General features: G+C 45.7%; 1 protein-coding gene across 9 annotated transcripts in view; it reads left to right on the top strand.

Annotated features, from left to right (window-relative positions):
- Positions 1-27,853, top strand: part of ANK3 (ankyrin 3) — a 2,005,091-nt gene that overhangs the window by 1,466,296 nt on the left and 510,942 nt on the right. For all 9 annotated transcript variants that reach the window (XM_086921764.1, XM_086921763.1, XM_086921757.1 and 6 more), the window contains 2 exons: positions 2,107-2,205; positions 26,759-26,857. In XM_086921764.1, coding sequence (XP_086777890.1) covers positions 2,107-2,205; positions 26,759-26,857 — 198 coding nt within the window. The remainder of the gene's footprint in view (positions 1-2,106; positions 2,206-26,758; positions 26,858-27,853) is intronic.

The raw sequence follows: 27,853 nt of genomic DNA, 5'->3' as shown, positions 1-27,853 counted from the left end.
TCCTTCCTTCCTGAAACATTAATCTTTGTCTAGAGTTGAAACTGAGAAGGTAGCAAGCAGTGCCGTAGCAAGTTTCCCGTGGGCCCTGGGAAAAACAAGGGAAATGGCTGTTGTGTTTGTAGTAAATAAATCTACAGTAATAAGAGTTTATTGGGCCCTTGGGCCCCACTGCAGATGGTGCACCATTGATAGCTATGCCTCTGATGGAGAGGGGTGTGGGATGGCTAGTTCTACAACTTAATTAGGAAATCTTTTGTAGTTTCAATGTAATCCAACGAGTTTAGGTCTGGCAAGTAACATGCAGAGCGATAATTTTGGTGCTTGCTTGGTCAGAAACTCGACTAGTGATATTTTTTTGCTGTACTAGATTCCTGGCGACTGTAGCCTCGCAGAGCGATTTGCAGAACGACAACCTGGCTATGGTTTGAGGCAGGATCATGGCGAGTGATTGCTCAAAAAGGCATCTGTTTACATTTGGGAGCACACCAGATTTAGGAAGAGGTTGGAAGGGATCTTCTCAAATGTGGCGTTTTCAAGGTGCGAAAGACGAAATCCAGATGTGTTCGTTGAAAATGCTTTGGAAGTGAATCCACACTTTATTTAGAAGACCCTCTAGCTCTGCTAAATGACTAAGACATGCCTCCCTTTCTAGAAGTAGTCAACATGCAAACAGAACTTCTAAGAGCCAGTGACCGGCAGAGGGAAGTGAGAGCAAGGAAATGACAAAGGGAAAGCCAGGCTTAAGATAGTAGCTAATGGTTTGATTGCATGTATGCATCATCCCCTTCCCGTCTGCTTCTTTTTAGGTGATTTTGGAGAAGAGCTGTCCTGCCACTACCTTTTACATTTGCGTGATCTAGAAACAGTCAGATACATTGGATTGTCTTGTGCAATAACGACAGAAAAATGGAATGTATTAAAACCCAAGGCGATTGCTGTACATAACATCTCCTAAGTGGTGCCAGAACTTGCGGAATTGGGTGTGGGTAATTTGGGCTCTTAGTCTTTTGTCATATTCTTACTGATTGGATTAGACTTGTGAATGAGTAGCTATTGGTATTCATGGATTCTGATGGCACCTACCCATTTGTCTGCCGATAAATTATGAAAAAAATAATGTATTAAGTATTAATTTTATAAACCAGACCATGCTATATAAACTGTATGGTCTGAGTAAATGACTCAATGTACAATCTGCTTTTGACTCACTGTATTTTGATATTACTAGAAGGATCGCTTTGCCCCTGCCTTTTGGGATACCAGCTTATTCAAATGGGGCAGTCCTGATTTGTATGCGACAGTACCCAGAGCAGATCAGTAAATCTCTGCAATTGCAGCCTATGCTCCCAGTGGGGTCGGGAATATGGTCATGTGTCGTGCCGGTTGCATGACGGAACTACGCAGGGAAGTAGGTCGCAAGACTTAAGCACACATTTTTTAGCACACATGTTTTAACAATGTGTATGTTTTTACAACAGATGCCATTAGCACATATTGTTTATTCATTTAAAAACAATGTATTTGTCGGGGGAGACCCCCACACTCCTCAACCTACCTTGAATGCATGGTAAAGTCATCCGTTGTAAAATCATGCATGCTTAAAAATGTGTGATAAAATCACAATGTGGTAAAAACCTCGTAAAGGCTGTTTCCCGTCGTGCCTACACTACTTACATTAAAGACAAAGATTGTGGACAAAGGTACTAATCATTAAATTTCCCCCTTCTTGTGTGAGAAATGAGAACATCCAGACTATCGGGGGTCATATTCTTGGGGGGGTTGCAATAATTTACTGTGGAGGCTTATATTTGTGCAAGAGTGTGCAGAGCTGCATAGGTGTACACTACTAGTACAGTTGATGTATGCACAGCTTTATAGGTCATGGTTCTGTTGTACGGCATCCCAGCGTGCCATACAGTGGGCATAGGGCAATCCCTTGTGCCTGTCATACATTATATTTATATATGGCATGCCTCAAATCACCATCTACAACATAAAAATATGTTGCCATTGTAATACTGAGTACAGAAAAATTATGTGCTCTATCATCCACATGCAAACAGGATAATTTATGCGTTAAAAAATGGTTTTCTTTTTTATTTGCAGAATGATATCACTCCCTTACATGTGGCTTCAAAAAGAGGAAATGCCAACATGGTAAAGCTTCTGTTGGACAGAGGGGCCAAAATTGATGCCAGAACAAAAGTGAGTTTGACTATTGAAATGAAATCAGAATGATTTGCTCCAAAACATGCATGTATTTTTTTAAGTACCCTTAATTTAACCAAACTTACGTATGAGAAGTACCTCAGGTTTAGCTAAACTATTTTCATACATGACAAGTTTTCCATAGTTTACAGTGAATTCAGAAAAGCCGTTCGCCTGCCATTAGGAGATTTATTTTGTGATGTTCATGACTAGGATAAGAAGGTTAAAATGGCCGCCGTCACGACCCTCTGGCTATCGTTAGCCACGTCGTTTGGCGGCGCAGAAGAGCAAGCAATTGCTGCGTGACTGTTTTTAATTGAAAAGATTGAGCTATTTATGGTGAGGTAAATTGGGCGCCGTAAGCCGGTGGCGATAGTAGAGCTCGCGGGGGTTAACGCACAGACTGACACTAGCGCTAGCTGGGGATGAACCGTCGGTAATTGCTCTGGTGGGGGGCATATTCGTGCATATTGCGTGGCGTGTGACGTGCTCATGTTTTACCCAAGGCTTTAGGAAGAGTGGTAGCCTAATCCATAAACGAAACGTCAAACAGGAAAAATCATTGAAATCGCCTGTTTCGCTCTTTAATTCCCGCTCAACTACAAACTAAGAATCGTACCTACAGCTACCCACTTTACTGCGTTAAAATCACCTACGACATTAAACATACATGCCAACATTTGAGAAGAGCAAAGTGGGAGAATTAAAAAAAAAAATCGGGAGAATGGGGCCTTGAATCGGGTTAACGGCATGTATGGGCTTTAAAAGTGGCTGCTGCAGGATCGGACATTTGAAACGTAAATGCACGTTTTTTTAAACTTTCAGATGCACGGAGCGCAATGGCAGGCAGAGAGAAGGTGATACAAGTGTTGTGCACTGGCCTGGCAGGTGACTGTCAGTGCATGCACTCCTCCTCCCCCTCCTGTGTGGCAGCCCGGGCTGTAACAGCTTCCCCGCGCACACACAGCCGCCCCAGTACTTCACACGTCTTTAAAAGACCATTGCCTTGTTAATGACGCTTTGTTGGTTTTTCCCCCCTTCTAGAGCCCCTGCATCGCCACTCTGAATATTGCTGGAAGAATTAGCACCTTACACAATAGCAAACCCTGTCAGCTAAAACCCCAGAGGAATCGGGTTTTTGCTTGCAGGAATCGGGAGGCGGGAGACTAACCTTGAAATCGGTAGTCTCACGCCTGAATCGGGAGGGTTGGCATGTCTGATTAAACATTGTCTTCTTGCCTAAACGGCACTGCAGGTTACTGTGGGGAATTCTTCTTGGAGCATCAGCGACATCGTGTGGCGGCTTTTAGTTGGTGTTTGTTCTAGCGGTAATAAACCATAGAAAAAGTTGGCGCCAAAAGCCATATCTGTGATTTGTTTTTAAACAACCCCAACACTGTATAAAGAATACAAATAAAATATAATTTGCTCATTTTACTATTACGTTCTTTAATATAGTGATTGTTATGAAATGTTGTGTGCCCTATTCAACTACTTGAGTTATACGAACTTTAATGAGCTGCAAACAACATTTGTTCATTCCCGTATTTGCATGTGTAAGCTCCTTAAATCCAACTCTTTAAGCTTTGGTGGCTGTCCTGATAGAAGTGGTGATGGTGGCTGAGTTGGTGATAATGGTGGTTGTGGAAGTAGTAGTCGACGGTGATGATGTTGTAACTATGATTTTAGGGGAAATTATGCTGGGGATAAGGGTGGTGATGGTAGTAAATGTGTCGATAAACACATTGATAATGGTGATGGTAATAGCGGTAGTAATGGAGGTGCTGGTAACTGTGGTAGTAATATTCGTTTTAAGTGTGGTAGTAGTGGGGTGGTAATGTTGGGGATTATAACATAAAGAGACAGACCTTTGTGGGAAAAAAAACATTTAGGTGGCCATCTCACAGCCAGGCTCACACTTGAGTGCTCTCAAATTATTATTTTTTTTTTAAATGATTGCTTTCTGCTTCTATAGAATGTATGAGATAAAAGCGTGAAAGTGTGAAAACTAAGTGTATTTTACATATATGGAATAGTCCCAATGTATTATTGTGCAAACATTTCATAAACGGTAAAATGATACGTTATACCACCAGTAGCATGTGCAGTGGCGGCTCCTCCACTATGGCGGAGGAGTGTCTCCCCACTGCTTTCTCGCAGTGCGAGAAGCAAAAACATAAAATGGTAATAACAAATTAACATTTTATGCTTCTTTTGTGGGTGGGCTGGGCTGTTCTGCTTACGGAGCAGAGCTGGAGAGGGATCGTTTGCCCACTCCTGAGTGCGCAATGACTGTTTGGTCAAGCCAAACAAGTCCTGCACATTTAACCCTTCTCCATGCAGGCTGACCCTGCATGGAGAACATGCCCACCCCTCCAGATACTGGCTGAGTGCTGTGTCACAGTGCTCAGACCAATCACCATGCTGCATTGCAGTGTGGTGATTGGCTTAGGGGAGGGAGCCTGGCTGCCTACAGGAGCAGAGAAGGAGCGGGACTCGGCCTAAAGGTTAGTTACATTTTATTTTTATTATGACTGCTCACCCCGTGCCTTCTTTCCCCCCTTGACCTCCCGCCCAACCGAGCATTGCCGGAAGCAACTGAGCATGTGGTGAGAGGGTAATACTCCTCTAACTGGAGCCTAAGCTCTCTGTGTGTATATTTTAGAGTATTGCAACATAATGTCTTTCAGAAGCTCTTCTGTCAAGAGAGACCTAAAAAGAAGTCTGTATAATCACAAAGAAGTCTACTAAGACCTACTATCTTGCTACCCATAATTTATTGCTACAAATTGAGTGTGAACAAGAAACAATTTATTGGTTTAGGTTTCTTAAATCATGGTAAATTACACTTACCCAGATCAGTATTGTCAATCTGTATTTGTCTTTAGAGTTTACACATAAACAGTCAGCTTAAACATATGTTTTATAATTTTTGAAAAGAGCATCTTTTTGTGCTGCCTTCATTACCATTTAACTTATGAAATCACATATGACAATTTAACGTAAGCCTTCATAAGATATTAATAACTTTTCATTGTTAATTCTAACTCTGCAGAACACTGCCCCAAATACACAGTGAGTCAAAATGTTAATAATATTAATATTGTTAATATTCTGAGCCTATCTCCAAAACCAAGACAGCTCTTTGATCTTTCTTATGGCTCCTCTAGAATTTTACTTGACTTGGCCAAATCAAAGACCAATTGGTTTAAAGCTGCCTGCCTAAAACTTGCACTGTGATATTGTTGAAGCTTCACCCTAAATAATTAAGGAGAGTCGATGAGCAGGAAAGAATTAATCTTGATCTTTATCCTAACTTAGTTATGCTAACTAAACCACGCCCTATTTTCTAATAAATTATTTCACTCTCACAATTTCCTTAGCAGCGAGAGTTAGGCCTGCGGTCGGAGCAACTTAAATCCCGAAAATGTGCAGTACATTTTCAACCATTGTAGTTACTTCATCGTTCTCATCATCAGCCATAAAAAACACGAGGGACCAGGTGTACAAAGGGTTTGCAACCACCAAACGGCTTTTTGGAATGTACTAAATCCATTTTGCAGTTCGGTAACAGTTTACCCAATCACATAACAAATTGCAGTTTGGAACCAGGCGTGTTTATTGCATCCATTCCAATTAGCATTTATCTAATGTATATATCACTGTTTTGTGACCGAAATCCTCTCACAAAAAACATTGAACTTTCATTGACTCCCAACATGGGGATGTAAGCCATTTGCAAAAGAGAACAGGCCTTCTGTCTCATTTGTGTATGTAAAAATGTTTTAAAAAAAATGTTTGTTGGGGAGTAGGCAGTAGTCTAGAGGACCACTGTCTATTCGTAAACATTCTTAAAGTTGAAAACTTTTTTTTAAATGCGGCCCACTTTTACTTAAAGGGAAAAGGTTGCATTTAGAAAAAAATACTTATTTAAAAGCAGTTACAGACAGTGTGGTCTACTAATCACAGCAACCCACCATCTCTGTGACGGCCACCAATTTGAGTTAGTTGCAATTTGTCTCCTTCCTCAAAAATATTGCTGAAGTATCTCAGATTGCAACCCCCTGTAATTCAGAATTTTGTGACCCAGCATATACGTAAATAAGTTGGTTTGCAAAACTTCAAACTGGCCACACGTATATATAGGTTGCACTTTGTGACATCTGACACAAGATTTTAACCTCCTGATACAACAAACTCACAAATACAGCAACTCAGGATAAATTTAAAGATTTTGAATGCAGTTTCACGAATAACCAACACCCATCTCCTACTCATTTATTCAAAGAAAACCACAAGACGTATAAAAATAAGTATCTTCTGATAACAAGCAGCATTTTTAAAATCCAAATCCTACCAAACAGAAATTGGTAAATTACATTACTCTGCAGTGTTTATCATGCCAAAGTCTTTGTCATCTAAATAAATGCTTATTTATCTTGCTCTCTCCAGAAATGAAACAAGTTCAACCACATCTGAAGAGACATCAGCAAAGCATGTGTTGAAAAGGTTTTCTCCTTGTTTGGTTTTTACGTTGCAGACTTGAGAATTTTTAGGAGACTTAGGGGGTCATTACGATGGCAGATGGACTTCTGTCCGCATTCGTATCGTATTTGAGACCGCCCGCCTACAAGGCGGCGGTCCCACAGGGCCAATTATGATGCGACCGCCACCGTGGTGGTTGCATTCCTCATGTTTAGTATTGCGGCGGGTGCTACACTCTGCAACACCCGCCGCATGACAAACAGGCACCCCACGCATATCTCTGCACTACCACCTAAGGTGCCCCCCAGTGCCTATGTCTCTGGCACCGGGGGTTAAGGGCACCCACTACGGTCCCCCAAATCCATTTCCACCTGCTGTTTGACCACTGCAAAACAACCAGAAGAAAGGGATATTGTAATTGCTACGGCACCGCACATCATGCATTTTGTGGCTGTTTGAGCTGATTCAGCTCACTATGTTTACTATACAAGAATATCCATCCCTGATCTACGATCCATCTATCCACAACCAAGTTAGAGACTCATCCACCCCCGCTCCAAACACAGCTAAAGAAATCTACCTATGCAAACCAACCTGCCATATTGTGCATACATGCACCCATGAACCCATCCATCCACTCATCCAATCATTTGTTTGTTTCTTTCTAAGTATGACTCCACATATGCCCAACTATTTGGACTGTATAAATCCGCTTTGTGTTTAATGAATTATGCAGTGTCCATTGCCACTACTAAAAAACAACAAAGTGGTGAAAGAGATGCTGGACTTAGTCTCATCTACTCATGCTGCATTTCAGACAGTAGTTTTTTGCCCCTTGTACCCCTCTAAACAGAGACCAGCCAAATACAAATCATTGATCCTACTATAATAGTAACAGTCCAGCGCAAACTGTCAGGTCAAGTTTCCTTGTTGAAAGGAGACAAGTAACACTGACCAGTTTCGGCTTACTTAGGCCTCGTCAGTGAGTAATAGCCTGAATGACTCCAAATTGAGCCAGTAAAATTTGGCCTTGCATGCTTTTTAAAATCCCATCTTTTTATTTGAAAGTAGGCCACTATCACAAATCCATGCACGAAATAAGTAGGTTAAATAACTAGGTTGCGCTTCTCAATGTTAACTTGACCCAGAAGAAGTAAGAAAAACCTCAACTTTGTAACTTAAGCCACCCATGAGAGCAGTACTCTTCTTCACGTTCCCTCAGCAGATGCACTCAGAGTGACACTACCAGCAAAACTATGTATCCCAGCCAATCTACCATTCTGACTCCACTTTTCTGTATGCCTCTAGATAACATCAAATCCTCGCTATCGCCAATACTCCCATTTCAATTTTGAATTCTGCTAAAGGAACTGTGTTCTCTCCGCTCTCCTGCATCAATAATGTCTCCACTTTGAATCATAATTTAACTTTCTTAATCTACAGAAATGTAAGCCACTCAACTGGTTGCATGGCCCTAGTCCATGCTAAGGAAATTCTGTAAATACAATTGAGAGTGGACAGAGAAAATAACACATATTCTGGCCCCTGTATTTTATCTTAGATAGTGTGAAATAATATTATGAGACCCACATATTCATTTTGAAAGACAATTCATCTATGTTGGAACTGGCTATTTCTGGTAGGCTAAGGCTGACGCCAAAGCCAGGCAGAAACCACCATTCTAGTCAGGGCAAGGAAGTCACACGCCAAGATAACCTCTGCTCACCCCCTTTGGTAGCTTGGCACAAGCAGTAAGGCTAAACTCGGAGGCAATGTGTAAAGCATTTGCGCCAGCGCACAACAGCAACAACATACTAGGCACACCACAGAAGAGACTCCACACAAGGTTATTATAAAAATAACTTTTGTATTGTAAAAACACATCAGATAAAATCACACATATACATTGTGCCAACTGGCACAGGCAATATTCACAGGGATTATGTACACAAGACAGGGCCACAAGGGCCACTGTCATATTCAGATATAGCACTTCTAGATAAAATGTAGAATATAAAATCACTTCTAGAATGAAATAGTAAAACATAAAATGGTAATCACAAAGATAACAACCAGTAACCACTGGTAACAGGAACCAGGACCTTACTAGGACCACCTGTACTAAGAAAGAAGAACCACCTAAGTATCACACAGCATTAGGGGTCTAAGAAAGAATACATTACTCATGATGCAATAAACCTACATTCAGAGGAGTAGAAAAGACAACCACCTAAGTATAACCACATTTAGGGGCATAAACCAGAACACCTTACCCATGATGTATGAACACATTCAGAGGAGTAATAAGGAGAAACACATGATGACTAAACATTCAGAGGTGTTAAGAATAGAGCACATGATGCAATAAAATACATTCAGGGGTGCAGCGCAAGAAGACACATGATGACTAACCATTCAGAGGTGCAGCGCATGAAAAGAAAGACACATAATGCATCAAACATTCAGAGGTGTCAAGAGTAAAGCAATAGCGCAAAAATCACATGAGGCCTAAGAACCTTCAGAGGTGCAGGAATAACACATGATGCAAAAGATCACATTCAGAGGTGCAATAACCATACCATTGCGCAGACTCCCATAAGCCACCACCTGTGGCAGTCCCTAGGCCAAGGGCCTTGTTGGGGCTCAGACGCCCTGAGTCTCAGTGTCAGGGTTGCGCTGCCATGCAGCGCCAGTCTTAAAGTTCAAAAAGCCTAAACGTGGCAGGTGCCCACTAAGTGCTGGGCACCTGGAGAACAAAAGAACTGCGCCAGGGCCCTCACTGGCCCTTAGGAGCAAACTGCGCCTAGGCTGGAGCCACACAGGCTCTAGAACACATACACTGTGCACGTTGGAGCCACACAGGCTCTGGCCAACACTGGTCAAACGTTGGAGCCACACAGGCTCTTAAAAACACATATGGCCCCTCTGAGCCACACAGGCTCTCTCAAAGCGTTGGGGCGACCCACTGCCAAACGGGGCCGCCCTGACTCTCCATTCACTTCATAGAATGCCCCCAGCGCCTCTCAGGGCACGAAATACAAACATAAATGGGGCGGGGAGCCTCTCCGGGCTCCGTGCACGTTGGGGCGACCCACTGCCAACCGGGGCCGCCCATGAAGCCTTCATGGCTTCCTTCTTGCACTCTGCGTAACGTTGGGGCGGCCCACTGCCATCTGGGGCCGCCCTTGAAGCCTTCGTGGCTTCTCTCTCGAGCGCGAGCTCGCGCTACTGCGGGGGAGGGGCGGACACCGACAACGTGTCCCGGCGCCCCTCCCCTGCTCTGCCCCACTCCAGCCCAGACTCACCGGGGCTCTCGTTGCTGCCGGTCTCTCTCTCTCGCCGGGGAGCCTCGCGGTGGGGGCAGGCACCGACAAATGTGCCTCGCGCCCCCTCCGATTCCGTCCTCAGGCCGCTCAGACGCTCTCGGCCGCTCCTCTCGCTGCACGGCTCCCTCCGCTCACGGGAGCCCTGCAGACCAGCCGCCATCACTCGTCCTTCTTCTCTCCCCCGGGCAGCTTCTCTCCTCTCGGGCTGCGGGGGCGGGACTTCCGGCCGGCCGCGCTGGGATTGGCCGGCCGGCCATCCACTTCCGGGTCGCTGCGGGCAGCGCAGCGGCCCTTCTCCTTTAGGCAGGCAGGCGGGGAGGCATTTTAAAATATCGGCAATACCGGCGTGGGCAGCCGAAGTTGGCTAAAAAGTAAGAATAAGCGAGGTGGGCACTCGCCAGGCTGGCAAAGCGCTCCTCAGCGCTAGAATCAAAAATAAAGCGCTCGAAAGCGCTATGGGCAATAAAGCGCTCCCAAAGCGCTAGAACAAAAAGTACAAAGGGTCCTTCCAGAAATGCAGCTCCACCATGCTGCACGAAGGTCCAGAGAGTCCCAGGGGGCAAAGCAAAGTCCCCCCATCAGCCCAGCAAGGCAGAGGGGTCCCCCAGGAGTCCAGGAAAGTCCATCAGGTGCCCAGGGCTGGGCAGAGCCAGGGATTCCCCTGAGCTCAAGCAGCAGCAGCCCCTGGCAGATTCAAGTTGAAAACAAGAACATTTTGGAAGGGGATACAACCCCTTTTTATACAGTGCAAAACCTTTGAAGTCCTTTGAAGCAGGCAGTGTGAGAACCAGCTGGACTGGTTTAGAGGGAAGTCCCCTTCAGTATCAGGGACAGAGGTGTCAGTCGCCCAGCGGGAGGTGGAGCCAGCTTTGTAGTTACACAGGAACAGCCCTTCACTATCAGGTGCCATCTCCTCCCACTTCCCTGGCAGCAGATGCTGCCTTTCATCCATGGGCTGACTTCAGACAACCTCCTGGGCTCTCCAGCCCCTGTCATCCTCAAACCAGACAGTCAACCCACAAGCAGGCCCATGCACTCTGGGCCAGGCTCACCAGCCAATCACACGCTAGCACCAACTTACACAAATATGCCAACTTCCAAAAGTAGGACTTCTAGACTAGACACAGCCATGTCGCATACATCATTTTGCAGCATTCACTCTCACGAGTTGATACATACCAAACTCGCCCCTGCACTCCCCACACATCAGGAACTACCATGGGCATACATACTCCCCATTCATTCCTATGGGAGGGCAGGTCACTCACCATTCATTCACAGAGAGCTCAAGCACTTTACACTGTACCACAGTGAAAAAGTGCGCAGAGGCCTAAAATCACCAACACCAGGTTCCATAAATAGGCTAGGAAAACGCAAAAAGTCTAGGGGTGAACCTGCCTAATGGGCCGGGTCCAACAATCTACTTTCTGCTTACCCCCTGTTTTTCTTTTACTGGGAACTCTGCTCTATCCTGAGTAATTCCAAATAAACCCAAGCCCCAAGTGTTCTGTAAAATTGGTATCATTTGTCCTCTAAATATGTGTGTCTTCATGTAGACCTGCTCTGACTCTGTCAAGGCACTAGTGGCTGCTCTTCCACTAAGGCGGAGTAGCACCACCATCACCTAAAAATTAAAATGATAACACTTTGTTATTATTATTTTATATTTTTTGTTGTCAGGCAGGCTTACGGGCGGGGTTGTGCCAGCAGGGGTGGAGTGGCTGGGGCACCTAAAAAAATATTTGATGCATTTATTTTTGCCAATGCTGCGCAGCAAAAAGGCAGAACCTGTTGGCTTTCGCGGTGCTTGCCCACTTCTCCCCAAGAGTTCCTCTGTGTTGTCGGAAACATTTTGTGGGCCCCCTGATCCTAAGAATCCTTTCAAACCATAGTTTTGGTGGTCCTCAGGCACACACTGTTGGTGTGCCCTATGCTGATGCAGCCCTACATTGATGCCCCCATATTTGGGGCAGCATTTTATGTTTAGGTGCGCAACATCTAATGTGTTATGTGTGCGCTCAGTGGTATTGCCTACAGGCTTCCTCTTCTAAATTACCTGTGTGATAGCAGCCTAAAATGTCTGTTAAAAACACGTAATCAATGTATTTATGAATGAAACCTTAATCATCATCAAGAACAATGTCAAGATTGTGATAGGATAAACCTCCATATTACAATTTTTTCTTTAAAATCAATTATTGCTCAATGAATCAATGGGCACAGTGATTAGGTGCTCGCATGTAGAATGAACTGTGTGCATCAACACACCCAGATCTATGAATAAACAGGAGTGAACAGTGGTTGTAAAAACGTGAAACTGAGTTACCAATCCCCCCAATAATTTCTAATTTCTTACCTGACCCACATGTAATCCCTCTCTAAATCATCCAACCCCCCCAAAGATACCGATTACCCTGAGATTAGTAACTCAAGGAAGAGTACTTATTGTGCAGGATACCGGGAACTCCGAAATAAAGCGCTTTAGCCTATTTTTTTTTTAAAAGGGCTCGGAGTACTCCCATTTGTCCCATCATCAACCTTAAGTTTAAAGGCATCTTTGTAGTGTTGTGTCCTGTGTTTATGTGGGTTAAGACTCTTGAGGCCCTCGGGAGACTCCTTACAAGTGTTTCATAATCTGATGTGTGTGGTTAATAAAGTTTATGATGGAGTGTGTTCAGTTAACGGTTGTATGCTGACGAATAAAGATGTGCAAACCAGAATTCTGTGTGTGGCGTGGTCTGTTACGGATGTATGTCGTTACAACGCATGCTTTTTCCAGGCATGCCTTTACAACGCAGGTTTTACATCGCAAGTCGTTACAACGACTTGCGTTGGGGGGCGCTGGATAGTGAATAGTTTAATTTACTATTCCAACTCCAGTCCCCCTGGATAGTTGGGAAGGTTTTGGATAGTAAATTAAACTATTCCCTATCCTACAGCGCCCTCCAGTGCAAGTCGTTGTAACGACTTGCGTTGTAATTCCTGTGTTGTAAAGGTACCGCGTGGAAAAAGTTTCATTGTAAAGAATGTTTCCCTCTGTTACATGCTCCCAAGCTGGGGAAGACGCTACAGATGGCAATGAGATGGGGAATACCTGCCACCCAAAGCTACAAGACTAATCTCCCTAGGATTTTCCATGGTCCAGCAAACTGCGTGTGCTTGCCACGTGTGCCTCAAGAAGCGGCCTACAGTTGGAGAATGTTGAGTCAAAGCGCAACTCTAGCGTTTGAGAGGCCTTCAAATGAGGTGAAGGCTCTACTGAGGAGCAATCAGTAAGCCTGCCGAAAATCTATTGATAAGACCGAAAGAAGAGATACTGCACCACAGCATAACACAGAGCCAGCACTGATACAAAACAGACTTAATCCATAAACCCTAGAGCAGTGACGAGCACAAGCAGGAAGAGAAATCATTACTCACCATGAAAAGGAAGGTGGCATCCGCCGACCGTAGCTCGGGTGTAATGACCCGAGCATAAGTGTTCAGGCTGATGCCTGCAAAGGTGCCACTGTTCTAAGTTACGCTGAAGATCTAATGCTGCATAAACAGCATATACTCTTGACGTCAGTAGGAAACAGTCCAAAATAGAATGCCATTGTGTTCCTGAAGCCACTGCCTTCATTTGTAACTGCCAAAAAAGCAGAATATTGGCGCCAGTTGGACTGCCTAGTTTGAAATGTCCAATGACTTCATAGATGCTATAGAAGAAGCAGATGACAAAATAATCTTCAAATACTTGAAGAACCATGCAGGTAATGGAGTAAAAGAGGTGATAAGAATATGGCACAAGCTGGTGAAATATCATACAGTGAAATCAAGAACACTTCGGAGGCCAAGTTTAATGCTTAATGTCTACTATAAAAGGTACATTTTCAACCAAGCAAGGCAGCTATCTGATGAGACCATGGATGAGTTTGTTGAGAGACTTGATTTGCTTATAAAGCACTGCAAGTTCAATAAATTCAATCATGAAGAAGCCATGCGTCATGGAGTCATTGATGGTTGCCTCTCCGATTCATTCCAACAACGCATGCTGAGAAAAACGCACAGTTTTGAAAAAGTACTCATGGCTGCAAAGGCAGAGGAACAACATCAAGCTGCTGATATTGAAGCTGGGACAACTCAAAATGAATCACGTTGAGCATGAAAAGTAAGAAGAAACTCAAGGCAGAGACCCACTGAGTGATGTCTCCGTAGAAAAGCAAGGTTTGTTCCCGCTTTGGATTCTCTTTTCCTCATGAAGGTAAATGTCCTGCTATCACAGAAATATGCAACGGCTGCGGGAAGGAAAACCATTTCATAATGGTTTACAATGTAAAAGAGAAGCTCTGTGCTTTACGAATAGACGAGAAGATGTACTCCAGAAAGTTCCAGAAGTTCTCTAGCCACTCCCACAAGGCCAAATGGCAACATTTACTAAGGGTGATGTTAGTCAAAGACCGAAGAGCGCATTTAGGATCGGCCGCTTGCAAAGAAAAACACAAATCTGCAAAGAATTGCCACATGAAGTAAAAAAGTTAATTCGGTGTAGTCTGGGCAGGGGGTTCGGGAACGCTTGGAGTGGTAACAAACTCTGGCTCAACAGACACTTGACCCGTATATCTCTTTAAACTAGGTTTTATTTTCAAAGTGCGTCTTGTGCGGAATGTCAGTCTTTCCCTTGCAAACTCTATCTTATCCGTGGTGGAGGTCTTCGGGGCACGCAGGGCAGGTGATAGGAAATAGTCCCGCTGTTCAGAGATGAGTGTCGGAGGAGGGGTGTCTTCTTGGAAGAGCCGGTGGGCGTCACTCTAGCAAGGTCCTCGACTAAGGCGTTGCTCTCCACGAAGAGTCCACATGTAAGAAAGGAAATGGACAGAGGGACGCCGTTAGTCTTTGTATCTGATAAGCTTCGGCACCCAGGGGAACCCGTGGAAGTGAGGGATCTCGGTGTATCATACAAACACGCTAGTGACTCTGTGCTGAAACGTGGGGGGAACGAGTGAGGGGAAGAATGGGTAGGTGCAGTTCAAGTAGGTAACGGGATTAGGAGAGGGAACGGGAAATACAGAGGGAAGGTACACACAGGGGTTTTAACGCTATTCACACGGGGAACTTTTTCTCCCCACCCAAGCCGCCCAACGCCGCCGTACCTGGCTGAGCCACACTCCTCCCTCGGGAGCGTGGCACGGCGGAACACAGGGTCGTTGGCCTCCTGGCACTCCTTCTTCTTTTCGCCTCCCGTCTTCTCGCTCGTCTTCTTCTCCCGCTCGGTTCTCCTCGCGTCCTCCGTCTCCCGGTGCGCTGGTGACGTCCCACGCCGCGTACAGGGCTTCCCCCGTTTTCAGCCATCCAGGATTGTCGACGTCAGAGGTAGGCGTGTCTTCCGGGAAGTCCTCATACGCCCACTTAAAGGGAACTGTGGACGATTCATCGAGTGTTTCCGCGTCCCAGGCCCCCCTCGTAGTAGAAGTCTGTGAAGTAGAAGGGGTACAATCAGGAATCCACCATTCCTCTTGGCAGCCCAACCCGACCCCGTTACACTGCTCCCCCCTAGGATTCTCCCGATCGGGGAGAATGGGGGTTCGTGATAGGAAGTCTGCATTGCCGTTATGTACTCCTTTCCTATGGACTAGGGTGAACGAGAAGGGTTGCAAGAACAGAAACCACCTCAATACCCTGGCGTTTTGTGACATGGTTCTCTGCATCCACTGTAGCGGAGCATGGTCCGAGAACAGTGTAAACGGCTTGCCCTCCAGGTAATACCGTAATTTGTCTACTGACCATCGGATCGCCAGGCACTCCTTTTCAATCGTGGGGTATTTACTTTCTCTAGGATGCAGTTTTCGACTGATGAAGAGAATGGGGTGTTCCAACCCGTCATCACCCGCTTGCGACAGCACTGCCCCAATCCCCACGTCAGAGGCATCAGTTGCCAGGGAGAAAGGTTTGTTAAAGTCCGGTGGTATCAACACAGGACTGGAGGTGATCGCTGTTTTCAACCGCTCAAAGGCTAAGCAGGCGTCTGTGGAAGGATTCTTCCCCAGGTTGTTTTTGGAATTGTTCTTTAGAAGGTCTGTCAAGGGAGCCGCGGTCTCTGCAAAGTTCATGATGAACCGTCGGTAATATCCAATCAGACCTAGGAATGCACGCAGTTCTTTTTTTGTGGTGGGGAAGGGGGTGTTGGTGATTGCTTTAATTTTCTCCTCCTGAGGAGCGATGACCCCCTCGCCCAGCATGAATCCCAAGTACTTTACCCTAGGAAAAGCAGCCCTCGATTTTTTTGCATTTACATGGAGGCCCGCATTTTGTAGGGCCCGTAAGATGTTGGTGAAATGGACAAGATGCTCCTTCCAGGTCTTACTAAAGATGACTATATCATCGAGGTACACGGAGCTGTACTTGGTGTGGGGAGCTAATACAGTGTTCATAAGCCTCTGAAAAGTTGCTGGGGCTCCGTGTAACCCGAAAGGTAACACCGTAAACTCAAATAAACCATCATCCGTGGCAAACGCTGTTTTATGCCTGTCTGTTTCACGCAGGGGTACTTGCCAGTAACCCTTAGTTAAGTCCAGCGTTGTGATATATCTGGCCTCTCCGATTCTCTCTATGAGTTCATCAACTCGTGGAATCGGAAAGGCATCAAAGGAAGAGATGGCATTTAGGGCGCGAAAATCCATACAAAACCGGGTGGACCCGTCCGGTTTTGGTACCATTACTATGGGGGACGCCCAGTTGCTGTGGGACGGCCGGATAACTCCTAACTGTAGCATGTCCAGGACCTCCTTTTTTACGTCGGCTCTCCTGGCCGCCGGAATGCGGTAGGCCCTTTGCTTCACTACCTTGCCGGGTTCAGTTTCTATACAGTGCTCGGCTAAATGAGTGCGACCTGGCACATCCGAAAACATAGGAGCGAACTGTTGTAAAGTTTGTGCTAGTTCCTCCTTTTCAATGTCTGTTAGTTCAGGATTGAGAGGTAGTTTATCGAGGGTAGAGCCTTCACTCCTCGATGGCAATGTTAAGTTTGCTGCTTTAGGTGGGGGACCTATCCATTTTTTTAACAGATTGATATGGAAAGTTTGTTGTCTTCCCGGTGTGATCTGAAGTCGATAGGTAGTTTTGCCTATGGTTTCTATGACCAGGTAGGGACCCTTCCATTCGCTTTTGAACTTTTGGCTTGATGAAGGAAGAAGCACTAGTGCCCAATCCCCCTTGTTCAACACCCGCCATTTCTTGCCTTTGTCGTACTGGTGTTTCTGATTCACCTGGGATCTTTCCAAGTTGGAATATGCCAGGTCCCTGAGTTTTCCCAGCCGGGATCTCAACTGATTGGTATACTCTAATAGTGACCTTTGTTCCACCTCCCCTTCTTTTTCCCAGGCCTCCTTCGTGATCTCTAATAGGGACCTGGGTTGGCGGCCATATAACAACTCAAAAGGGGAGTACCCCAAGCTGCTCTGAACTTGGGCCCTCAACACGTAGAGGGCCAACGGTAACAACTTGTCCCAGTCTTTGTTTTCGGCCGCCAACATTTTCTTTAATGTGGATTTGAGAGTGCGGTTGTATCTCTCAACTAATCCATCTGTTTGTGGATGATACGCCGAGGTGCGTATGTGTTTCAGTTCTAGAGTTTTACAAACCTCGGCCATCATTTTCGAGACAAAGGGGGTCCCCTGATCCGTGAGGATCTCTCTTGGAAACCCGACTCTTGAAAACAATTCGATCAATTTATCTGCCACATTCCTGGTTGTCGGAGCACTAAGAGCAAAGGCTTCAGGAAATCTGGTGTTATAATCGACGATAACAAGGGCATATGTGTGTCCTCTGGAGGTACGGGGCAGGGGGCCAATGAGGTCCATGCCCACCCTTTCGAAAGGGTTGCCTATAATGGGTAGTGGTTGAAGGGGTACTGCCGGGGGTCTACTCATGTTTTTCTTTTGGCATACCTCACACTGCCGGCAATGCTCTTCGGAGTTTTTATAAATGCCAGGCCAAAAGAACAGCCTTGTGATATTTTGTAGAGTCTTCTCAGCCCCGCTGTGTCCTGCCGTTAGGTGGGTGTGGGCATAGAACAGAATTTGGTCTCTAAATTCCTTCGGGACTACCAGCTGTGGGGAATCCCCTACTTTCCCTTCCCTATACAGCAGATCATTAATGATCTTGAATCTGGGATACCCAGGTGAAGGTGTGGTTTCATTGATATGGGCTGCTTCCCATGCATTCAGGAGTGTAGGGTCATTACTCTGGGCAAACTTAAAACTCCGGTCTGTCTCCCAGGGTTCGGTGGATAACAACGCTTCTCTAGGTAGTTCTAACTGTTTGCGGAAGAGATTCAAAAAATCAGGGTTATCCAACCCCAAGATTAGGTCTTCAGGTAAGGACTCCACCACCCCTACCTTCACTCTGCAAGGTTCACCACCCAAGGGCCTAAGAGTAAGATGAGCTACTGGGTACGGTTTTACGTCACCATGCACACATCTAATGTGTACTGTCAGGTCAGGGCCCACCTGGGAGGGCAGTACGTGTAGTTTTTTTATGACAGATTGTTTGCACCCGGAGTCAAGGAGAGCTTTTATGCATTTACTGTTCACTATTACCCTTGCGTAGAAGGAAGGTCCCATCTCCGCTGTGTACATCACGGCCTTTGGTATATAACCGACCTCCATAGGCTCCTCAGTTGTTCTTTTCCGGGGACACATTCTAGCTATGTGGCCCCACTCTCCACAGTCAAAACACTGAGGACCTCTTTGGGTAGGAGGCTCATATCTTATGGGGCGAGGTTTCCACTGTTCTGGTGCTGGTTTTGGGTTTTTTTCCGGTTTTGCCACCCCCACAGGTCCTTTGTTGCCTTTGTCCATATCCCATGGCAAGGCTCGGGGCATCGCTCTATTGTAGTTTGAAGCCATCTCTATGGCCTGTTCAGCGGTGAGGCCTGAATGTTGTCTGAGCCACCGCTGAGTGCCATATGGCAAGGCTTCCATGAACTGTTCCAGGTATATGCTGGACATGACTTCCTCTTTGCTCCTACTTTCAGGCTTCAACCACTTGTCGGCGGCCATTTTTAACCGCAAGTATAAGGTCTTGGGATGTTCCCCTGCTACCCCTCTTTCTTTTCTAAATCGCAGTCTATAGGCCTCTGCGTCCAACCCCAGATGGTCTAGGATGACTGCTTTGATGGTCGCATACGGAGTTACTCCCGCGTGATTGGCCACTTGGTACGCAGCTTGTGCTTCACCTGACAGTAGTGGTGCCAAAAAGAATGGCCATTTTTCCTCGGGCCAACCACATGCTCTGGCTGCTCGTTCAAAGTTTAGAAGGAACGCGTCGGGATCCTCCCCTGGCACGTATTTCTGCAACTGCATTCCGGACGGATGTGGCCCAAATCCCCTTCGCTCTGTTGTGGGAGGTACCCCGGGGTTCTGGGCTACCTTGTGTAATCCCTCGAGTTGGGCCGTAATGGAATTTTTAAACATGTCCCTGTCAGCATCCGCAGCCGACATTTGTTGGCTGATAGCCCATTCCAACTTCTGTTGGCCTTCAATGAGTTGTTGCACCACTTGTTCCATGTCTGCTGTTTGTGTGGAGGGGTGAAATCCCACTTCTGACACCAATGTAGTCTGGGCAGGGGGTTCGGGAACGCTTGGAGTGGTAACAAACTCTGGCTCAACAGACACTTGACCCGTATATCTCTTTAAACTAGGTTTTATTTTCAAAGTGCGTCTTGTGCGGAATGTCAGTCTTTCCCTTGCAAACTCTATCTTATCCGTGGTGGAGGTCTTCGGGGCACGCAGGGCAGGTGATAGGAAATAGTCCCGCTGTTCAGAGATGAGTGTCGGAGGAGGGGTGTCTTCTTGGAAGAGCCGGTGGGCGTCACTCTAGCAAGGTCCTCGACTAAGGCGTTGCTCTCCACGAAGAGTCCACATGTAAGAAAGGAAATGGACAGAGGGACGCCGTTAGTCTTTGTATCTGATAAGCTTCGGCACCCAGGGGAACCCGTGGAAGTGAGGGATCTCGGTGTATCATACAAACACGCTAGTGACTCTGTGCTGAAACGTGGGGGGAACGAGTGAGGGGAAGAATGGGTAGGTGCAGTTCAAGTAGGTAACGGGATTAGGAGAGGGAACGGGAAATACAGAGGGAAGGTACACACAGGGGTTTTAACGCTATTCACACGGGGAACTTTTTCTCCCCACCCAAGCCGCCCAACGCCGCCGTACCTGGCTGAGCCACACTCCTCCCTCGGGAGCGTGGCACGGCGGAACACAGGGTCGTTGGCCTCCTGGCACTCCTTCTTCTTTTCGCCTCCCGTCTTCTCGCTCGTCTTCTTCTCCCGCTCGGTTCTCCTCGCGTCCTCCGTCTCCCGGTGCGCTGGTGACGTCCCACGCCGCGTACAGGGCTTCCCCCGTTTTCAGCCATCCAGGATTGTCGACGTCAGAGGTAGGCGTGTCTTCCGGGAAGTCCTCATACGCCCACTTAAAGGGAACTGTGGACGATTCATCGAGTGTTTCCGCGTCCCAGGCCCCCCTCGTAGTAGAAGTCTGTGAAGTAGAAGGGGTACAATCAGGAATCCACCATTCCTCTTGGCAGCCCAACCCGACCCCGTTACATTCGGACATTGTCATCAAATCACGTTCAAGGTAAATGGCTGTCGTACAACTTTCCCTACAGACATTGGAGCATCGATAAACATCATGCCGGTAGAAAGGTACAAAGAATTGTCTCTGATACTACGTCCCACACCGTCAAGAACAAAGGTGTACACCTGTGAAGCTTCTACACCCTTGCAGAGCAATAATCCTTTGTGGTGACCATGGGGCATAAAAAAACGACAGTGTAAACACCAATTCATGTCCTCCCATGTACTTAATCAATACTGCTGTTGATATGGGGCTGCTTTCTATTAACTACAACTTGAATGCCCATTCTGAAATAGTGAGCCAATTCCCAACATTGTTTAATGGACTTGGGAAACTTAAGACAATGAAGGTATAGCTTCACATTAATAAAGATATTCACCCAGTTGCACAGAGACACAGTCTGATTGCTTTTCACTTAAAGAAAGCTGTTGAGAAAAAACTAGAAACATTGATAAAGCATGACATCATCAAGCGCACTATTGGTCCGACAGTGTGGGTTTCACCCATTGTGGTGGTGTCAAAAAAGGACAGTGGAGGTTCAGAGCGCATTTGTGTTGATATGGGACAGACCACCAAAGCAATCGAAAGAGAAAGACATCCAGGTCCACACATTGCAGACATGATCACCCCCAACTGAATGGCGCCAAAGTCTTCTCCCACCTTGATCTGAACAAGGATTACCATAATCTTCAACTAGAAGAAACCTGTAGATACATTACTACTTTTTCAATGCATGTTGGTTTGTTCAGATATAAAAGACTCCGTCAACTGCACAAATCTTCCAAGATGTCATTCGTTGAGTAATTCAGCCTGTCACACATGCTTTTAACTACAGTGATGATAAATTGGTGTTTGGGGCTACATGAAAGAAACAAGACAAAGCACGCACAAAAATATCTTGTCTGCTTGTTGGTGCAGGTCTCGCACAATGCTGCAAAAGTGTAAATTTAACAATGACTCCTGACCCAAAAAGGTACAGCATTGTTATCCACTTGCCCTCCACTATGCAGCAATCTTTCTTAGGCATGGACAGCTACTGTTCCAGGTAAATTCATGTTTTGACACTGTTTGCGCCCCTTTGAGAGAACTAACAAAGCGAGATATTCCATTTGAATGGTCATCTGAATGTGTCCGAAGTTTCAAGAAAATAAAACACGCAATTAAAAATGCAACTGAGATGGCCTATTTTGACCCGATATTGCATACAGAGATTGTGGTGGATGCAAGCCCTGTGGGGCTGGGAGCGATCCTTCTCAACATAATGGATAGCCCGATTCTCAGAGACACATTATGGGCTATGCCATCTGGACTCTATTTCAGACTAACGTGCTTATTCTCAACCATAAAAAAGCAAGCTTAGCTGTAGTATGGGCCTGGTAACACTTCCATTTGTTTTTGTACAGAAAGCATGTCAACCTTGGAACAAATTATCGAGTGTTGCTCACCATCTTTGCAAAGCCAAAATATAAGATTTCCTCAGGACTCGATATCCCAGCAACCCGCAAGGGTAGGCTGGAAACACCGGAGCTGGATTTTCTCGGCTGGAGAAAAAGACAGCGTCTCTCTCAGTTCGTCAAACAGGAAGGGCGGCTTCCGCGGGCACTCGCATCAGCTGGGCTCTCGGGCAAGTAGATGGCCGCTCTGCTCCAAACCACCGTGTGTTTGCTTAAGGCAACTGTTGGTATTTTATACCTGAAAGGTGCCGGGTTTGACGTAAGGTTGGACATAAGACGTCACCAAGAACTAACAGTTCTTGCAGGACTTCAGGAGTTCTTGTTCAAATCAAAACAAAAGCAGGGGGGTTTTCCCGGGCTGCTGGAGGCTTGGTTTGTTTAAAGAACGCGTTGTGCTTTCTAGGAGTCGATGGGAGTAGCCGTGCTGTGCTTTGGATTGCTTTGGATAGTGGAGTGATGTGGCTCACTGGTTAGAGGCGGCAGACCCGAGAGCAGAGGATGGCCCGGGACCAGGGTTCAATTCCCGACGCGGCAGGGTCCTGGACCAGGGTCAGCGGACTCGATAATTCTCATCTCTGTGCCTACTCTAACCAGGGATCACACTCGGCAACTCTGGGCATTAGCTTGCCTCATCTCCACAACGGCCCCCCACATACGCCGGGGATGCCTGGTTTCACCTTGGAGATACCCAGTAGGGACCATCTCACAGGGAAAGCCAGGACGGTTTCCCCAGCGGTCTACTGCGCAGAGATACTCCTTCGGGAGTCGATTCTAGCTCATTACAAACCCACAATTAATTAATTAATTAATTAATGGGCTATTACTGAATATGAATCTGATTCTTATGCTTTTGTCAGGACATTATTGATTATAACCTCACAAGGGCATAAATCTGGAATATCGATTTGGGTCCTAGATATGAACACAACAGGGTCTGCAGGAGTATGATTACACTATTGTGCACAAACCGGGGAAATATCAAAACCCCACAGACTACTAGTGTCATAGCACAATGTCCAAAGCAGCTGAGGCCTACATCAATTTCATATTAAAGTCAAGTGCACCTTCTGCTCTTTCTATTGAATAGGGATGGAGTGTGGTTCCTGCATCTTGAAGAACAAGTTGAAAGGGAGTTTAAAACTTGTCATCTATACAACTGCCTGTCTCACAAAACAGCTCTGCACCCGTTTATCATGTCTGATCTACCCAAACAATCTTGGGAGAGGCTTGCGGTTGACTTCTTGGTACCCCTCAATAATTACATAATCTAATGGTAGTTGTCGATGAGTATTCACATTTTCCTCTAGTAGAATACTTGTCATCAACCACACATGACGCAGTCATCGAGAGGATGGATGACATTTTTACATCATGAGGTCTACGCTGTATTTGCAAATCTGACAACAGTTCACCTTTCAATACAAAAGAATTCAAAGACTTTCTTAATCGCCTGATCATCAAACATCAGAGGAGTACACCTCTCTGGCCACAGGTAAATGGCATTGTTGAACGATTTATGAGTACCTTGAAAAGGGTGATTCAAAGTGCTGCACTGGAAGGCATCAACCTCAAGTCAGCTTTACGTCCAGCCCTTCATGCCTACTGGTCCATACCTCACTCCACAACAGGAGAAAGTGCTGCCACCTTGCCGTTCAGAAAAGCTCTTGAACCGAAGATACCCTAATGGACCGCTAGCCGGTAAATAGACCCTGACAAGATGTGTGTCACTGGCACCTCTCGCAAATGCAAAATGAAGATTTCATCCAATAAGTGCTGATTCACCTGAGACACAGTTTTCAAGAAAGAAGACCGAGTTCTTGTCATGCAAAAGTGAACACGCAAGTCAGACACTCTGTTTGATGTTGAACCACTAAGAGTTGTGGTGAGTAAAGGACATATGGTAACTGCCCAATGACCTGGGAAATCCATAACCGGAGACTCATCACACTTTAAGCCTTTACCTCAATGTTCGACAACTCCAGACCTCACAAGTGAGGCAAGTCCAACTGAGCTCCTAAGTCAAGCATCCGACTCTTCTCCTTAGATGCCTCATGAAGGCGCCCCTCCTCTGTCTCATACAACTAGATCTGGAAGACTGGTGTGAGCACCTAGACAACTCATTGAGGAGTTGTAATGTGTATATGTATATATTTTTATTTGTACCTTTTATATAACAAAGGGGAAGATGTCTCCTGCATTTATGTGTATACAGACTCTAGTAGCCCTCGGTAGACTCCTTTAAATATTACGTAATGTGGTGGGTGCTGCTCGGTGTGGTTAATACATTTTGTGACGCAGTGCGTTCAGTTAATGGTTGCATGCTAAAGAATAAAGACGTGCAAACCAGAGCTCAGTGTGTGGCATGGCCTGTTACATGCTCCCAGGCTAGGGAAAATGCTACATGTGGCAACTCAAAATTTGCATAACGTGTTCTTTTTGGAGATATTTTGGTTGGAGGAAAGCACGTGTTAATTATTTATATTTATGCAACAGCAATGCATAAAGAGGTTGCTGTGGGCTGACAGCGAAATGTTTTTCAAACTTGCTTCAGCAGCTAGATGAATTTTTGTGTCTCTGGGGAGGGCTTCTGAGATCGCGAGCAGCTCTGCATTCCAGCTTTTCTAAAGAAAGCATAATTTGATGCCAACTTTTGTTAAGGTTAAAGCCACATTTTTTATCTGCTACTCCCGCACAGTACTATTTTTTTCTGTCGTCTTTTTAATACTCTTCTCACTTTCATAAATGTGTCAATGTAAAGCAGCTGTGAATAGCCCCCGCACCTTTCATGCTTACAGCTGCAGTGCTTAATTTGTGAAAGAAAGGGTGCTGGTGCTCGAAACTCTGCCTAGAAGCCCGCAACCAGTGCAAATAAATGCCAGAGAGTGGAATACCAAGTATGGCTTTTTTAAAACCGCCTCATACCCAGTCACAGCTACTGCCACTATGGAGTGGCTGGGCAGCAGGAGCATTGAAAGGGAAGTGAGGGAGTTGAATTAAAAACAATTTTCTTTTAACTTCCCTTTTCCTGGGGCCGACTGGCGCTTCAGTGCTACTCTGTCCTGCTGCTCCTGACAGTCTTTGAGACAACAGACTCCACATCCAATCCAAATGCTGCTCTCATACTATGAGAGCAGCTTGGGGATTTGCCTTAGCCGGCTAGTTTTACGCTCTCCTCATGCACACGGAGTCTGTGCATGTCTCTAACCCGGCTGTACAATACAGAGAAACCTAAGTGAACGTTTGTGTTTGGCTGGCCTGGGACAACCGGCCAATCAGCCATGCGCACTGAGAAGTGCACAGCACTCCTCTTCCCCCTTGCATGGCCCAGCCCCTCCCTACACGTGCTGGCTCAGAGCCAGCAGCTGAAAAATAAAACAATAGTAAAATATAGTTTTCTTTTTCAGCTTCTAGCATTGAGTTAGTGGGGCAACGCTCCTCCGCCATTGCGGAGGAGCCGCTGCTTCTCATACCTCTTTAACCCATTACAAGACACTCCCTCTCCATTTAACTCTTCTCTGCAGGTTCCTGCTTTCTCTTTTAGTGATGGTCTTGCCCCCTTTGTCTGTATAATTTCCTTTTCATGCGCTGGGTAAAATAAATGATGCAGAAAAATAAGTGTCTGTCCCTCAAAAAGAGATGCTGGTGTCTCCCAGGGGCAACCATAAGCTCAAATTAAGCACTGGCAATGTCCTTCATTCGCCTGACATGGGTTTTTGTAAACCTTTATTCAGAATATGGGTCACGGACAAGTCACAATGATTTTCTTCAAACCCCATGTGAGCAGCGGTGGCTCCTCCGTTATGGTAGAGGAGCGTCGCCCCATTAGGTGGCAGCAAGTTAAACATATGAAAAATTAAATGATAAGAAACCAATGTTATTATCATTTTATTTTTCTTATTGCCTGCAGGCGAGCCACGTCATAGGGCGGGCCATGCACTCTATATGCAACGAATGAGGAGGAAGGATGATGCACACTTAGCATTTCTCTACCTGGCTGTGTTGTACAGCTGGGTGGCGAAAAGCCACAGGCCCCCAGTTCCTGTCTGAGGACCAAACCAGGGTGCTCAGACCAATCTCAGTGCTGCTCTCATGAGAGCAGCATCAGGAATTGGCATCTGGCAGCCTGCCCAGTATGACTAGCGTGAGACCAGACCAGGATCGGCAGAGGAGCAATACGACGTCTGCAACGACAGTTAAGTTAAGTTTTATTTATTTTTTCTGTGTGCTTATTTTTTTATTATTTCCTGTCTCCTCCCCTCTCCCTCCCACCCCCGCGCTACTGCTTCGGATCCGGAGCAGCCGCCACTGATTGCCTTGTACAAGTATCAACTACATAATGTTGACTTGCAATGTGTCGTCATATTAGGTAAATGTGGAGTTATGATGTAGTGGTAGTTGATATTGTAAAGTCGATATTTATGCAATTTGATATTAATGTCAAAGATATTGTGTTTTTCAGCCATTTTTCAAGTTGAGATCTTTTTCTCTGGATTTGTTGCAATTCGCAGATCTATCATTTGATTAAGAAAGGTATTACATCAAAGCCATCTTTCAAGACATAGTTATACTTTCACAGTAGTTCAACTAATCTGGATACTACCATCATCACAGTGATTCTAAATGTTTGCTTTGGATTTCAACAATAAATGTTGTTTTTGTTTTTTTGTAGGATGGGCTAACGCCGCTCCACTGTGGTGCACGAAGTGGCCATGAGCAGGTTGTGGAAATGCTGCTTGACCGTTCGGCTCCCCTTCTTTCCAAAACAAAGGTAACACACTTGTTGCCAGTGTCGGACTGGGACAGAAAATAGGCTCGGACACCAAATTAAAAGTGTCCCCCATTAGCGAATTAGGGCTGTTTTAAACTTGTAAAGGCACGCTGTATGTGTTTTGCAAGGTATGGGAGACTGCTTACATTCATGCATGCCATAGGCAATGTTTTTGGTCCTATCAGAGAAATGAACAGTAAAAAACGACCAACAGACTGTAAAACAGGACCACAAACAGCCCAAAAAACAATGCAATGGGTCTCGCATTTGCAAGTGTTTAATTTATTGACATTGTAAATGATAATGCCTTTTTTATGTGTTTTGAAAACCAACACATAAATAAAAGGCATTGTCATTTATAATGGCAGTAGCTCAAACTATCGCAAATGCAGGACCATTTTAATGGTGGCCATGCCCCTTTCTTTAGACGCTGCTTGGCGTATTCAGCTTGAAGCAAGCCACGTCTAAAGAAAGGGATGAGACCACCTTTAAAGTGAAAGCACTGTATGGGACGCTTTTAAAAAAAAAAAACATGTGTTTGTGAATTTCACAAACAAATGTTTTTTTGTAAAAGCACCCCTTGCTGTGCTTTCTCTTTAATGGCGGCCACACCCCTTTCTTTAGACGTGGCTCATTGGGAGCTAAATACAGCGAGCAGCGTCTAAAGAAAGTGGCGCAGCCACCATTAAAGTGAAAGCATGGTACGGGGCGCTTTCCCCAAAAAACAAAAACAAAGCTCAATAAATGAATGCTTCCGGAGCACGGCCGATATAGTTGAAGTGGACTGTGCTGAAAATATAGGAAGGAGCATGGCCGCTATAGTTAAAGCGGACTGCGCTGGCAAAGAAAAAAAAATAATGTAGATGAAAAGGTGCAAGTTGGGTGAGCCGCTCATTTTGTAAATATGACACAGCCGCCATTACTAATAAAAATATAAAAGCGGGCGGCATGCTGCATTGTAGCAAAGCATGTCATGGGTGCAATAGGGGAAATCAT

The sequence above is a fragment of the Lissotriton vulgaris genome, chromosome 5, assembly GCF_964263255.1.
Source record: "Lissotriton vulgaris chromosome 5, aLisVul1.2, whole genome shotgun sequence".
Lineage (NCBI taxonomy): Eukaryota > Metazoa > Chordata > Amphibia > Caudata > Salamandridae > Lissotriton > Lissotriton vulgaris.
The sequence above is the reverse complement of the archived record's forward strand: the minus strand, read 5'-3'. Positions and strand labels throughout refer to the sequence as shown.